This window comes from Pristis pectinata, chromosome 19 (assembly GCF_009764475.1).
Source record: "Pristis pectinata isolate sPriPec2 chromosome 19, sPriPec2.1.pri, whole genome shotgun sequence".
Classification (NCBI taxonomy): domain Eukaryota; kingdom Metazoa; phylum Chordata; class Chondrichthyes; order Rhinopristiformes; family Pristidae; genus Pristis; species Pristis pectinata.
In genome coordinates, this window is record NC_067423.1 from 41200347 (window position 1) to 41216785 (window position 16439).

The 16439-nt window shown below is 41.4% G+C and overlaps 1 protein-coding gene across 8 annotated transcripts in view; it reads right to left on the reverse strand.

Moving 5' to 3' along the window:
• Window positions 1-16439, reverse strand: part of cep83 (centrosomal protein 83) — a 50878-nt gene that overhangs the window by 24831 nt on the left and 9608 nt on the right. For 7 of the 8 annotated variants that reach the window (XM_052034245.1, XM_052034247.1, XM_052034242.1 and 4 more), the window contains 4 exons: window positions 13821-13971; window positions 8632-8724; window positions 8391-8522; window positions 188-439 (listed from right to left, as the gene is read on the reverse strand). In XM_052034245.1, the coding sequence (XP_051890205.1) occupies window positions 188-439; window positions 8391-8522; window positions 8632-8724; window positions 13821-13971 (628 nt within the window). The remainder of the gene's footprint in view (window positions 1-187; window positions 440-8390; window positions 8523-8631; window positions 8725-13820; window positions 13972-16439) is intronic. The other variant, XM_052034248.1, reaches the window with a different exon arrangement.

Below are 16439 nucleotides of genomic sequence, written 5' to 3' on the forward strand. Positions count from 1 at the left end.
ACAATACAACAGGCCTGCAGTTATCAGCCTAGTGACTTGTGTTGCTAAAGCAGGAGTCTAATTCCCGGAACCTCAGCTATGCGATCCTTTGGCAATTTAGTGGTGTTTACTGTTGTATTAAGTCAAATTTGAATGAACTGCAGATTTGGTCATGTGCGCTTCTGCGCAACAATGGAAATAAGCTTACCTCCAAAGACTTAATAGCACTTTGGAATTCAGCCAATTGTCTCACTTGAATTCTCTGCACACTCTCAGCTTGAGCACCGGAATTTTCTCTCTGAGCCCGAAGCTCTGCAACCTCTGCCTCAAAGCACTTGACCTTCTGACAGAGTTGGGCCTTTTCCCTCAAGAGGGCTTCGACGCGCTTACTATCTCTGGTGGGATCAATATTCATCATCTGGTCGTGCAGAGCTTGTTTGTCAGCTTCTAGTCTAGCAACCTACCACAAGAAAGAATAAACCCAAGCGATAAGTTAATCCATTTTTAAAGCCTTGACCATGCAGCATTATAGAAATAAATGCAACAAACAAGAAAAGGAGGTCAAACATTTAGGAAAGCGTTGAATTTTGAAAAAGCTATAAAATGACACATACCCACTCTGAAAACAGCCACCTCTGGTTTAACTGGGGTGAGTTTGGGGAATGGGGTCAGATAAGTGCTCTCAGTAATTTAAGCATGCTAATGAGGTTATGCACTTTGCATGCTTTTATCTTTAATGGACACGAGCAAGACTTCAGGCCCTGGGAAAACAGGCAGTAAAAGGAAGGGATGAAAAGTTAAGTCACTTTCCAGTACTGTCTGTGGGGCATGAAGAGCAATAATGATGACTCACATTCAAAAACTCAAAGGGAAGAACTTCAAACAAGGCCCTGCCATTAAATTTGTAGAACTCAATATTATATGCTTTTCCCAGACCCCAATTGGCATAAATATTGTGATGTCTGTACCACAAATGGAAAGTTCTCCTATTTCCCTGCACTAGCAAATTAAAAAAAAGAATGACAGAGGAATTCTTAGATACAGAATGCCAATACCACAAGAAATGCCACTGTTGCATTCCCTTCCACCAATGCAGTGTGTCCAGTAACTTTGCTCATTCTTACATAAATTGGTTGAAGACCTAGGCCTAGAAACTTAATTGCACCCAGTTGTCATCATGCAACTGAATTTCTAACCATTGGTACTTCCATTTACATGGATATGGAAGTTACACATGTACGGATTTTCTCCATTTCTTTGCTGGGGTTTGGTACCATTGATGCAAGGCATCCTAAGTCCTGGCCCAGAGGATGTTACAACACCCTTGAAACTGAGTGAATTATCAGATTGTTTGATTGTACAGGACATTACAGAAAATCCCAAATTCATCCTTATCTAATATCCAGATGGATTTCCTGAAGGGGTTTTAAAGCTCTGTACTTTTCTTCTCCCATAAGACACTCCTCAAAGCTTCCCCCTCAGATTAAAAACAAAGAACAGTACAGCACAGGAACAGGCTCTTCGGCCCATGATGTTGTGCGGAATTAACTAAACTAACTAAGCCCAATTAAACCAATCCTGTCTGCCTGTACATGGTCCATATCCCTCCATTCCTTGCATATTCATGTGCCTATCTAAGAGCTTCTTAAATGCCTCCATTGTATCTGCCTCCACAACCACTCCTGGCAGTCCATTCCAGGCACCCACCACTCCATTTTAAAAACCTGCCTCGCACATCTCCTTTGAACTTTCCCCCTTCACCTTAAACGCATGCCCTCAAGAACATAGAATACGTGACTAAACTTTTGATCACTTTTCTAATGTCTTCTTATGTCAATTTAGTTGTCCAATTATGCTCCTCCTCCTGGATATGCCTGGACATTTTATCACATTAAAATGTCCTGGCACATCGCCAAAAGCAGAAACCTTAGCCAATCAGGAAGGAAAGAACCCTGAAAATACTCAAAAACACTTTCTCATTTATTGATGTGCTAAATACTCTAATTGCTAAATCTGTTCTCCATTTTATGTGGATATCATCTAACATTTGGCCATCTCGGCTTGCAGGTAGATCTTCCTGCATTACTCACCATCCTAAATAATAATCAATCACATCCAGTCACCTCAGAAAAGCCTGAATTAAGGAATGAATTGAGCTCAGTATGGGTTCAAAATTATGAATTGGTTACAGGGTTTAAAGCTGAATAAATTCAGTATCATATTACTAATTATAATTTTTATTCTTAATTTTATTTTTAACAAAATATCTAAAGCTTAAAATAACATTGCAACATGGTCTGAGTATGTTTCTCTTATGTACTTCCTCTGTGACATCCGATTCATACATTTCCCCTAAGGAAATGCATGAATCAGATGCTTTTTATTACCACCCAGCACTGATATCAGCTTTTTTTTAAACTTCAGAGAGACGTAATTACTTGAATCTAAATTTCCTTGCTGCTGTAGTGGTTTTCAACGGTAACCCCAGACCAATAGCCTTCTGAACACTTGTCCTGTAATAATCACTAGGCTTCTGACAATTGTTTCAATAGTAGGAATTTGAGAGAGTTGATGGGAAATTCCAAAGCTAGGGGCCATAAATGTGATGATAATCACCAAAATTCCAGTAAGCCAGCATTTATTGCTCATTCCCAACTGCCCTTGAGAAAATGGTGGGGAGTCACCTTTTTGAACCACTGCCATCCTTCTTGTGATGTTACTCCCACAATGTGTTTGAGAGGAACTTAGACCCAGTGACAATGAACGAGCAGCAATACATTTCCAAATCAGGGTGGTATTTGACTTGAAGGAGATCAAAACATAGGCAAGTAACTACAGTGCAATTTGTAGATTATATGCACTATAGCCACTGTGCACTGAAGGTAGAGGCTATGAAGATTTATGATGGTAGTTTGGGTACCAATAAATGGGCTGCTTTGCACTTGATGGTAATGAGCTTCTTAAGAGTTATTAAGACTTGCACTCATCCAGAAAAGTGACAAATATTCCTGACATGTGCTCTGTATACAGTGCAAAGGCTTTGGGATGTCAGGAAGTGAGTCATCCTCAGTATCCAGCCTCTAACCTTCTCTTGCAGCCACAACATTTACATTCTTAGTTCAGTCGGGTTTCTGATCAAGGTGTTGATGGTGGGGGGATTCTGCAATGGTAATGCTACAAAATGTCAAAGATAAGTGAGTAGACTCTTTCTTGTTGGAGATGATCACTGATCGGTACTTTTGTGGCACGAATATCACTTGCCACTTATCAGCTCATGCCTAATGTTGTCTAGGTCTTGCTGCATGCTGACATGGCCTGCTTCATTTGCTGAGGGTGTGTGAATAGAACTGAATATTGTGCAATCATCAACATCCCAACTTTTGACCTTATATTGAAAGGAAAGTCATTGATGAGGCAACTGAAGATAGTCAGCTCAAGGGCATGATCCTGTTCCTTTGTGTTAAGTATAATTTCTGCTATTGAGGTGTTTTTCCCTCAAATGCTCATTGACTTCAATTTTACCAGGACTCCTTGATACCCACACTCAGGCAAATATTGCCTTGATGTCAAGGGCAGTCTTTCTCATCTTATCTCTGGAATTCAACTCTCTGACTCATGACTGGATCAAGTCTGTGATGAGGTCTGGAAACAAGTGGTCCTGGGAAAACTCAAACTATGCATCAATGAAAAGGTACCATTTTATAGCAGTGTCAACAGTACTTTACATTACTTTGCTGATGATTGACAGTAGTCTAATTGGATGTCCTGCTTGTTGTGAGCAGAAGCATCCACGCAATTTTCCACATTGCTGGATAGAGGCTGTTGTCATAACCGTACTGTTCCCACTTGGCTAGTGGTGCAGTTACTTCAACATTCTATAACCAGGATGTTGTCTGGTCCCATATTCCTCACTGTATCCAGTTTTCAGCAATTTCTCAATATCACATGGAGTGAATTAAATAGGAGGAGGGGTGAACACTACCCCATCCTCATCAACAGAGCTGCTGTAGCGACAGTCGACAGCTTCGAGTTCCTAGGCATCCATATCACCAGAAACCCTTCCTAGTCCCTCCATACTCATGTGGTGATCAAGAAAACACATCAGCACATGCACTTTCTTAGGCGTCTGGGAAGATTCAGCTTGTCCACAAGGATTCTCTCGAACTTCTCGAGATGGGCTACAGAAAGTACCCTGATGGGTTGCATTTCAGTGTGTATGGCAATTGCTCTACGCTGGACTATCTAAACCTGCAGAGAGAGGTAAACACTGCCCAGTCCATCACAGGGTCATCACATCCTTCTATCCAGTCCATCTTCACAATGCATTGCATCAGGAAGGCTATCAGTATCACCAAGGACGTCTGCCGCCCTGGCCATTCCCTCTTCTCTCTTCTACCTTCTAGAAGATACAGGAGCTTGAAAGCCCGGATGACCAGACTCAAGAACGGCTTCTTCCCCACTGCTGTCAGACTTCTGAACCAATCACCTCTTTCACATCCCCTTACCGGTGGTGCTGCCACATTCTCAGACCCTTAATTCTAGCTCTTCTGTTATTGTCACTTTAGCATTTCTTTTTGCACTACTTCAGTTTGCACTACTATACTTTGCATCACTCTGTTGTTTTCTGCTCACTGTATTTATTATTACCATGTACACTGTTTACTCTGTGAGCTTCAACACACGAGCAAGGTATTTTATTGCACCCTGATGTATATGACAATATGGCGATCTCAGCAGGAAGCTGAAATGGATCATCCACTCAGGACTACTGTCTGAACATGGTTGTGAATGGTTCAGCCTTGTTTTCAGCACTCACACTGGGCCTCACCATAGTTGAGTTTGGGGATGTTCTTAAGGTCTCCTCCTGCTGTTAACTGTGTAATTGTTCACAACAGGGCAGGGTTACAGAGCTCTGATCTGACTCATTGATTGTGACATTGCCTAGCTATGTTTATTGCACGCTGTGGTTGCTACTATCTTTTTGTAGATCTGTATTGTTGCTAGCACTTTAGAGTGAGCTATATCTAATGGAGAGCAAAGCATGTGCCAGGTCAAGAAGTTACAGATTGTGGTGGCGTACATTTCTGTTGCTCTTATGGTCCACAGTGGCACATGCCCAGATCTGAGTTGTCATATTGGTTCTGAGTTTACCCCATTTAGTATGATTGTAGTGTTACACAACATAATGGAGAGAGTTCTTGATGCAAAGACATGAATTTATCTCCACAAGGACTGCTTGGTGGTCATATGTACCACTATATGACCACCATATTTTCTTGATCACCATATGACCATACATACCACACACAGGTGGATTTGGCACAGATAGATTAGAAAGGAAAAGGTCAAGTAGGTCCATTGTTTGCTAGTTCATACACTATCAACAGCATACCCATTGTGACAGCTATGTTTTTATTTCTTTATTCTCAGGATGTGGACAACACAAGCAATGCTGGTATTTAATGAATATTGCTAACTGCCCCTACACTGAAGAGTTAGATAAGAGCTGGTTGGTCTGGAGTCACAGATGGGCTGGAAGGATGGCAAGTATTCTTTCCCTTAAGGAAGGACATTAGGGAACCAAATGAATTTTCACAACAATCCATTTGTTTCATGTTCATGTTCTACTGAGGCTGGTATCTGCTTAAATAATAAAAGCTGGAATATAGTTACATTAACTTAAATTCCTCATCATGGAAATTGAACTCTGAATTTGGATTAGAATCAATGGTTCAGAAGTCTGACTGCTATTCCAGCTAGTTAACCACTATGATGCCATGTACTCCAGGACTAGAACAGTTTCGTCAGTGGTGGTGCTCCATCACACTCTTGGTGATAAAAACTGAAGACCCCCATCCAGAGTAAATTCTGGGCACTTGTTATGACACTGATGTTCAACATGGAGGAGCACGGATTCATCAGCTGAGGGGAGACATTGGGTGGCAATAAGTAGGAGGTTTTCTTGCCCATGATACACCTAATGCCATGAGACTTTATAGAAAAACAGAAAATAGCAAAAGTAGCCAGTCAACCTTTGAGCCTGCTCCACCATTTAACACAATCATGGCTGATCATCCACTTCAATATCCTTCTCCACAATCCTTTGACCTTTTTAGCATTAAGAATTATATCTACCTCCTTCAGGAATGGATCTAATGATGTGACCTCCACTGCCTTCTCTGGTAGAGAATTCCACAGGTCTATTGACCGCTGGGTGAAGAAATTTCTCCTGACCTGAGATCTAAAGACCCCAAATTCTGAGGCTACAACCATTGGGAACATCCTCTGTGTGTAATCTGTTAAGTCCTGTTAAAACTTTATAAGTTTCCAGGAGATCCCTGTCAGTCTTCCAAAACTCCAGTGAATACAGGCCAAACCAACCAATCTCACCTCGTATATCAGTCCTGACATCCAGGATTCGGTCCAGTAAACTTCATTGTTCCTCCAATGCACGAACACCCTTCCTCAGATAAGGAGTTCAAAAATACACACAAAAATCCAGAGGGTTCTCACCAAGGCCTAGTACATCTGCATCAAGACTCCATGTTCCTGTACTCAAATCCTCTTGCAATGAAGGCCAACATACCATTTGCATTCCTGACTGCTTGCTGCAACTCAATGCTCGGTTTCAGTGACAGTTGTAGAAGGACACCCAGGTCTCATTGCACTTTCCCCTTTTCCAGTCTATCACCATTCAGATGGTGCCCGAGGTCAATGCTAAGGACTCCAAGGACTACTCCCACCTGTCCACCACTGTGCCACCTTTCTTGTGCATCTCTGTCTACTGGAACAGGACATACTCAGGGACTGTGATGGAAGGGTCCGTTAATGTTATCTGTAATATACGATTCAATATCAGGCTGATAAGGCTGTGCTACCTCTCTCTCGATTTAGACATTATTCCTCAGGTGTTTGTGAAGAGGATTTTACAAGTTTAAGAGAAGTATGAATGAATTCGCTGTATCCAAATTCAGTGCCTGTGTCAATGCTGGGTTGCCTGTCCAGTATGATTCTTTTCCTTCTTTAATTAGGGTACATCTGAGTGCTTTGCTCAGCATTTCAGAGGCCAACTAAGAGTCAACCATGTTGCTCATCCTTTGAGCACAACAAAGGAAGAATCCTGATTTCTGTCCCTACTGACTGAGGCTCTGACTCGTCCCTGGAACTCGACTCACTGACTGCACATCCTGTGACCCACAGGCGCTCGTCTGCCTTTACAGAATGAGCAAAGAAACCGCAGACTGAGCCGTCACAAAGCTAGTTCTACTGCACTCAGAGCCTTAGGCCTGATGTGCAATACAATTTTGCAACTGGGGTCCTTGCATAAACTATGCATCGCCTCACTGCATAATACCAATTTCCTTCGCTGAACTGGAAAATTTCTAGGCTAATGTCTTTACACATCTTCTCCACCAAACCCCCACAAACTCCAAAATTAACAATTCCAGTCATAAAACCAAATCACCTCTCTTTAAAAGGACTTTAAATATAAAGAACACAAGGTTCAAAATATTTTATGACCCCACCCCCCAGTGGATACAGCAATTTCTTATTGAACAGATCTGCTGCATTGATTCCTTCAACTCAAAAGCAAACCATAATATGCAGGCTATTTTACTGGTTGTGACAAAGTTAGACCTGCAAGGAAATCAATCACCACTGAAAGCAAAAGAGCACCATTGACTCAGGAACAACCTGCTTTCCAACATGAATACAAAATATAATCAGAATGTTTGCATCACTGATGAAGTATTCTCTCTAATGCTATAGTGGGAGCACTATCACTACACCGAATGCAGTGATTTGAGAAGGTCCAAAATGACCATCATCTCAAGCAGCAGGAAGAGACAATAAATGCAGATTCACCAATTTTAGCAACACCCTGAGAACAGGCAATAAAAAGCTGGGTCCAACTGAGATGAGAAATGGTTTGATTTGTAAAGAAAACCTTAACTCACATCCAAAGTGCAAAATTATTTTAAAGGAAAATCTGTTTAAAAGAAAAATAAGGCTATTTTTAAAGTCTGAACCTCTTTATAAAATCATTGGGTTTTTACTTCTCAAGTAGGGGAGAAAACTTCAATATAGTACAGACTGAGGCTTGCAAGATTATTAAGAACAGAAGCATGTGGCCACAGATACTTCGGGCCCTAATAAATCCCCCTCTGATCACATAAGAGAGAATTTAAGAAAGCAGAATTGTGGGAACCAGCTTAATGACTGGCAAGAGGGAACAACACTGGAAACAGCAGCAGACAGGAAAGGGCGACCACAATGAATACAGAAATCCTAGGGCATCCCACAGATCCAATTGATTGACAATACTTATAGGCATGCAGAGTCAGGTTTGCGGTAGGGTGACCAAGCAAAACAGGAGTTCATAACAGGAATGCAACATCAACAATTCTTACCTCAGCTTCAAATTTAATCACTTTCTCATTCAGGATACGTTCATTCTCTTCCTTTTGATGCTCAATCTCTGATTTTAGGAAAGTGTATTCATATCGCATTTTATTATATTCTGCTCTGTATCTTTCAACCTCCTAAAACATTAAATGGCCTTCAGTTTCATACAACAAATTTAAACTAATTATTTTATTAAATCAATCAAAATTGTTAATAAGGAAGAATTTTCCTTTGCTTTATTCTCACCTCTTCTTGTTTCCTGAAGCGTTCTCTCATAGGTGCCTCTAGGTCTTGTTGTATTTGTGCTTTTAATATCTCCAGCTTTTGAGGTGTTACTATCTGGGCAGGAAAATAGAAAGGTCATCAAATGTAGAAATGGATTTATCTTAGGCTACTCAAAGTATGTCTTTTCTTTTGTTTCCAAGTGTTGAGTGGCTTATGTACATTAAGAATTTAAAATGAGCCTCCATTCAAGATGAGTCATAAGCATTAGAGATTCCAGTACATGCAGACAGGTACATAAGGATGGTGTCATTGTACTTGAATTGAAAGTGTCTTGGTTGCTGTTCCAGCACATCGAAACTCACTTGGAGAAGGGGCCAGATTTGAGATGGAGATTCTTTGTGATGGTGGGGTGTGGGGGGTTGGTGGTGAGAAGGATTGGTGATAGTGGGGGGAGGGAGGTGGATTGGTGGCAAGAGAAAACTGTCTGGCTGCCATTCAGACTGGGGAGGTAAAGGGGTGGGGAAGGCTGGACAACCACAGAGACTTGGAAATGGATGGGTGCCGCTGGCCATAGAGATCAGAGGGCAGAGGTGGGGATGTGGGCAGGACTGGCAGTTTGCCAATGTTTTGCGACTTCTGCTATCTACAAGTAAATTTGGCTGTCCAGTATAACTTCAATATGAGGCATTAACTATACTCTTCAGGAGCTGCAGGGTTGGGTGTGGCCTGAAACTTTAGACCAATCCCAACACTTTAAAAGGAGTGGCCCATGATGTAATTGCATGACTTACTGCGAACCAAGCAGCTCTAAACTGCAGAGGGTCCAGGAATCCTGTGGACGGAGGCTGGCTGCAGCTGAGGACCAGAGGTGAGAATTTTACTTGATTTCCCCAATGTGGGGCCTGATCCACGGAGCCCACCAATTGTCAGGCCCGGTTTCAAAAGTAGAATCAAGATTGCGTAGGTAGCTTACAACTTGATGCAATCCAACAGATCTCCCACTATTTAACTTACTGATGTATTACAGCACAAAATGAGCCATTCAGCTCATCAGATCCACACTGACTCCAAATCCCAGTACTTCCATTCCCCTTCTCCTCTGTGGCCCTGCAACTTACTCTCTCCCGTATGCTAATCAAGCCTCCTTTAATTCTTTTGCCACTTATTTGTATTAAGGGGTAATCTACAGTTACCAATTGACCTCCCAGCATTTGGGAGTTGCAACAACACCTGTTGGAAACCCATGCAGTCATGGGGAGCTCCAAACAGACAGCACCCAAGATCAGATTCAAAGCTGGGGTTCAGAGGCAACAAAGTAACACTTGTATAGTGCTTTGTAGATTTTGCATCAGATTCCTGAAAGTCCCTAGCAAATCAAAATTTTTATCTTAAGGTTTCTCTCAGTACAATAACTTCAGTAATAACTGGAACAGTTAGGGTATTTTCCATACGTTTTAGTTACGTACCTAATTGTTTTTAATTCTGTCAACCATGTGTGGTTTGTGGATTTTACTAAAGGGATTAGCATGTGGGCTTAAATTCATCAGTATTTTTGTTTTACAAAACATACTTAAAAACATTTTTAAAAACTCTAACGACCAATGTTAATGGGCAAGGTCAGAGATGAATGCGCTCTAAAATATAAAATCACTTGACATCACATAACTTCTGCTACCAGATAAAGAACAGCAAATTACATATCTATTAGAATTTGTTAGATGCAACAGCAGTGATTACAATTCAACAATTAGATTTCAGTGCCAAGATATAAATCTGTATACCATTCATCAAATGAAGATCATGTTATGGTTCCTATTAACTTACAACATAACAAGGAAGGTAAAAACCTATAGCATATCCATTACAACATTTAACTACATTCAGAGTTTCTGCAATCTACCCAGAAAATCTATTCCATGCCTTGATCACTTGGATGTTTTAGATTTACCTTTCTCATGTTTACTACAAAAAGAATATCATTCACAATCTCAAGGTATCCAAAGAGCTTCACCGTCTACTAAGTACTTAAGCTATGTAACATAGGCAAACACAACAGTCAACTCATCAACAGCTTCCATTCATAACAATGTAATAAATGATTGCAAATTGTGTTCAGTGATCAAAAGACAAATTGTTGGATGAACTCAGTGAATCGAGGCAGAGGGATTGTCTGGTTTTCAGATAGAGAACCTGCATGAGGAATTTATTTTATGCTCCAGATTCCAACTTCTGCAGTCTCTTGTGTCTCCATGTGTTTAGTGCGTTGACTGAGGGAAAGTTTTTGAACAACACAAGTGAACCCCTTACAGTGTATTTCTTCAAATAAACACCATGCCCGACTGCTCTACTCTCTCTACACTGATGATTGTGTGGCTAAGCACAGCTTAAACGCCATCTATAAATTCATTGACAATACCACTGTTGATGTTAGAACCTCAGATGGTGACAAGGAGGCATACAGGAGTGAGATATAATGGCTGGTTGATTGGTGTCGCAACAACAACCTCGCACTCAACATCAGCAAGACCAAGGAACTGACTGTGTACTTCAGGAAGGGTAAATTGGGAGAACACACACCAGTCCTCATTGAGGGGTCAGCAGTGGAAAGGGTGAGCAGCTTCAGGTTCCTGGGCATCAATATCTGAGGACCTATCCTGGTCCCTGCACAATGATGCAATCACTAAGAAGGCACGCCAGTGGCTCGACTTCATTAGGAGGTTGAGGAGATTTGGTATGTCACCAAAGATTCTTACAAGTTTCTAGAGATGTACGATGGAGAGCATCCTGACTGGTTGCATCACAGCCTGGTATGGAGGCTCCAATGCACAGGATTGCAAGAGGCTGCAGAGGGTTGTAGACTCAGCCAATTCCATCACGGGCACAACCCTCCCCACCCTCGAGGACATCTTCAAGAGGCAGTGCCTCAGGAAGACAGCAACCATCATTAAGGACCCTCACCATCCAGGTCAAGCCCTCTTCTTGTTACTACCATCAGAAAGGAGGTACAGGAGCATGAAGACCCAAACTCAACAGTTCAGAAACAGCTTCTTCCCCTCCACCATCAGACTTCTGAACGATCCATGAACCACCTCATTATTCCTTTTTTCTGCCTGCTTGTTTGCTCCATGCATCTATTTATTTATTTATTTGATTCATTCATCCGATTTATTATTTGCTTTATGGATTATATTGCTGCTGCAAAAAACAAATTTCATGTCATATATCAGTGATAATAAATCTGATTCTGGGAACTTCCATATCCATCTGAGGGTGAAGAGAGGGCTCCATACAACATATCTAAAAATTTCTTAAATATTCATTTCTGAAATAGCTTCACAGTGCCCCATTTAAGGCAGGGAGGTCCAAGTTTTTAACGACTTTCATTTTAACTTATTTATCTGATGTTAGGGAGCAGCCTTTTGACTCTCCACTTCACTGCTTCCTGTGGTCAAAAGTATTACTTGTACTCGATGACTAACAGATCACTTAGTTGGCACTAACTTCGATCACAGATAAACAAAAAGGTCCCATGTTCTATTTTGAGAAAGGGCATGAATGTTAGCCACAGTATTCTGGCCAATATCTATTCCCTCAGTCATGATCACAAAAACTGAAGTTATCATATTGCAAATTGGCTGCTGTATGTGGGAGCCTTCTTGTAAGCAAATTAGCTGCTGGGCTTCCGATTTTACAATGATAACACATTTCAGCACATTGGCTATAAAGTGCTTGTGACATCCTGAGGTTGCAAGAGGCACCATACAGAGTCTGGTTCTCTTTTGTGATCTTCACAGTGCACTTAGTTTTAGCAAGCTGTTCTATGTTCGGCAGCCACTCGGAATTGAGGATTACTTACTTCCACTCTGGCTTTGTGAATTTTGAGGGGACGGATGAGGCCACTGTGGAACAGCAGATTCTTCCAGAGATGGGACAGATGCTGATGAGATGGTGGGTGGGTAGTTGTGATGTAGCACACTCGTTCCACTGCTTATGGAAGGTTGTGTGTGATCACTATGCAATGCCATTCTGAATGCTCCTTCAACATTGCCAACTTTGAGTTTTCATGGGCCAGCGGTGTGGAGGAGTCAGTGGGAATCTTTGAACATATCCTTGAATTTTTTTCTCTGTCCACCTGGTAACTGCCTCCCAAGGCATACCTTGGAACGGAATGTTTGTTTCAGGAGTCTGAATGCAGGCATGGTTGAGATGTGGCTGGTTCAAATTGTCTGACTGAGAGCAGCTGGGGCCTTGAAGCTTTGAGTGCTGACCTTGGAGAGGATGCTAACGTTGGTTCACTTAAGCCACTTGTGAATTTGCAGGATTTTGCGGAGACAGCATAGGTGGTATTCTTCCAGTGCCTTGAGGTACTTGTAGGTAGTCCAGGTCTCAGAAGCATTTAGGGGGACAGGGTTCACCCAGTTGACCATGAGCTTCCTGCCAGGTTATTTTCCATTCTGTACTTTAATTTGCCTACTGAGGTTTTTGTTTTATTAACTGCTGTTCTAGTAACTGTGCAAAACAAGGAAAAGGTTGCTAATGATCTTGTGTTTCTTATGACACCCTAGCTTATCTCATGATATAAATGTATGACTTCCTTTCTCACATGCATAAACAGAATTTTTTCCAAAGCATCTACTAACGCACAATGTAGACGTTTAGCAAAATTTTTAGTTCGATTTTATTTTAGTGTTGCAGGTCCCCATATTCATGCCCACCTAAACAGAAACTCTGTTTGAATCAATTACATTTCAGACTCCATCCCTCTCCAGACAACTGTCTGAAACCAACCCACGTCATTCACAACTTTGGTGTTAATTCCCACTCTATCATGGGCTTCAGGTCATATATCCATGACATCACTAAGACTGCCTCTTTTCACTTCCATAACAGTGTTCACTCCGCACCTTCATCAACTCATCAGCTATTAAAACCCACTTCCATACCTAAAGGGGCATGACAGGGTAGATGCACAGTTGATGTTTCCTCTGGCTATGGTGTCTGGAATCATGATTCCTTTTCCTCCCGCAAGGCACTCCATTAAATTTATCTCCCTGTACTAATTTTTGATCATTTGCCCTATTATCTCTTAATGTGGTTGGACATCAATTTATGTTTAAGAGTGCTCTGTTGAAGCAACTTGGGATCTTTTGCTACTTTAAATTTGTTAGACAGTTGATTAGAATTTTATTTTATGAGAACTATAATGTCACCTGCATTTTCAGTTCCTCTTGTTCCCTTGTTTTGTCTAATAATTCCCCACGAAGTTCAGCAAGAAGAAGTTGGAATTTCTCATGAGTACTTTGTTTGTCCGTCTGCATTCGCTTCAGCTCATTCTGGGCTTTTCCATATTCATTCTGCAACCTGCAGCAACAGTCAACCATTTTTACATGAGTCTTGCAATAATTCATCAAATCCACTTACAAAAAAATTGACAGTTCTATAATACATCAGATTGAAGAACATACTTCACTAATAAAACCTTTCCTTTTAGTTCTATTAGGCTGTATTCTGCTCAAGTTACAAAGGACACATTTTTTGACCTGAAAGTATTTTCTTAATATAATAAGCAACCCCAAAGTTCTTCACCTTTTTCAACTGGGCAACTGTCTGACTGTTTCTGCTGTTAGATTAGGATCTAAATTGCTATTTAAATTGTTATTTTTCTTTTAGTTTAATTTTCTTTATGCTTGCTTATATGTTTGTAAAAACACCTGTTTATCTGTGAATTTTCAGTAGATTTTCAGTAATTTGTAGTATAGTTGGTTCTGTACTTCTGTAGTTTCTTTGTCTGTAAGCCTGAGATGTCATGGCAGCATAAACCAAGACTGTCCTTGTTGTTCCCATCAGAGAAGACTCCCTTATCTATCCACCTTGAACTAGTTTGTAGTATAAAAGAACCTTCTGGACAACATCATCTCCAGATCCAACATTGCACTGCTTCTAATACCTAGCCACCCTTGTTGTAGAACAGTGTCTAGAACTGTACCATATTAGTTCAGCCAAAGCTAGTGTCTTACTAAGATTTCTCAGATTTTCTTGCTACACCTGCACATCATATTTTTGTTTCAGAGTACAATCCACAAGTACACGTAGTAATGTCCTGCAACCAGGAGTAATTTAGACCTATTTGCCTGGAAACTCCAATGCAGTGAGCCAATGATCATGTTTAGCTCATTGGCCCTGTTGGATTTGATTGTTTTAAGTAGTTTTTTTTAACATGTATAGTGTTTAATACACCTCAAGTGGCTGCACAAGGAATGGCCGCTTCCTAGCTTATTGGTTCGTCCATCAAGTGAATACGTGTTTTCTCATTGGTTAGTTTTGCCACAGGGATCTAATAGGTTTTTTGATTGAATTATTGTTAGTTAAGGAGTACCCCTTATCTCAGGTATAAAAGGTGTTGTTTATTGTTAATCTCTCTCTCCCCTATCTCTCTTGCTTATCTTGCTCTCTTCCCCCTGGCCCAAGCTCATCTTTAGTTCCTTTTGTCTCAGCTCATCTCCTTGTAGTGAAGCTAGTGCCATGCGCTCTGTGACTGTTTCTTTGTTTTAAACTTTTCCAATAAAACTTTGTGAAGCACCAAGTTGTTTTCAACTCATTCTTGGAATCCTAATAGAACCGTGGATTTGAAAATATCTGGATCCAACAGCCCATTGTGCCAAGTTTCAGTTATGACCAAGGTCTCACATTTTGTGCAGGTGAAAATGTGCTGTTCTTTCTTCCTCTTGCAAAGCTAGATTTGTGAATGCCACAGGCTCAGTCTGGGTGAGGGAGTGGGGGGATATTGGAGCCCAGGATTTGACAGGGGTGTGGTATGATATGATCATGAATGGACACTGCCCCATGTTGATTTTGGTGAAGTTGGGTTCCAGTCAGGAATGTAGTCTGGCCCCTGTTGAGTTAGGAGTGGAAAGGAGGGAATGAGATTGGAAACAGGCATATTGATGTCAGTGGGGAGGTTGGGGTTGGGAGCGGGGATCAGAAACTAGCAGCTTGTGGAAAAACAGGGGATTAGAGGCCTGAACTTTACGGAGTGCCGGTAATGCTGTGGGAATAAGAAGTAATTATTCCAAGAGTACCCACAATGTGTGCAATGTAGCTTAAGTTCCCCTGCAATGCTTCTAAATTCTTTAACTACAGAAGACAAAAGCATAACTGGCAAGTCTTGCAGATTGCCCATATTTCTTGTTCTTTTTAAATGATTCGGACCCCTACAGCCAAAGGTGAAAACATTATGGGAAATCATGATGGTGTACAGCACATTCTAGGATGGTAAATAACAATGGGGCTAAATGCATGTGTGTGAGATACAAACTGGGGGATGGGGTGACGTAGAGAAGCAGTGTGTGCACACTCTGGTGCGAGCGAGCAGCACATCCAACAAAGGGATAAAGGAGCAGCACTGGAAGGGGGAAGGGCCTGACAGCTGCAGCAGCAGGGTTGTGAGGGCTGACAGTGCAGCAGAGGGGTAGAGGGCTTTTGGCGGGAAGCTGATGGGAGTGAGAGATCGACAGCAACACCAGGAGCAGGGTTCAGTTTGCTGGGTGCTTTTTATTCATCTTAACCCAAGAGGGTGATCTGAGTACTGCACTATCCCAGAAAGGCCACATAATGGCACAGAACAATAATTAATCTGGAATCATCCTGCAAACCACAAAATGCACCCACTGATCTAACAGGGGAGATTAGGCCTAGCCGGTTAGGTAACTCAGCTGTTAATGTAAACATTTTTAAAAACTGAAAAAGTTAAGCTGGAATAGTAAAATTGTCATTACGCCCTTTTCTTATGCTACTAGAGTACATTTCAGCAGAAGCAGCTCTTACACAAG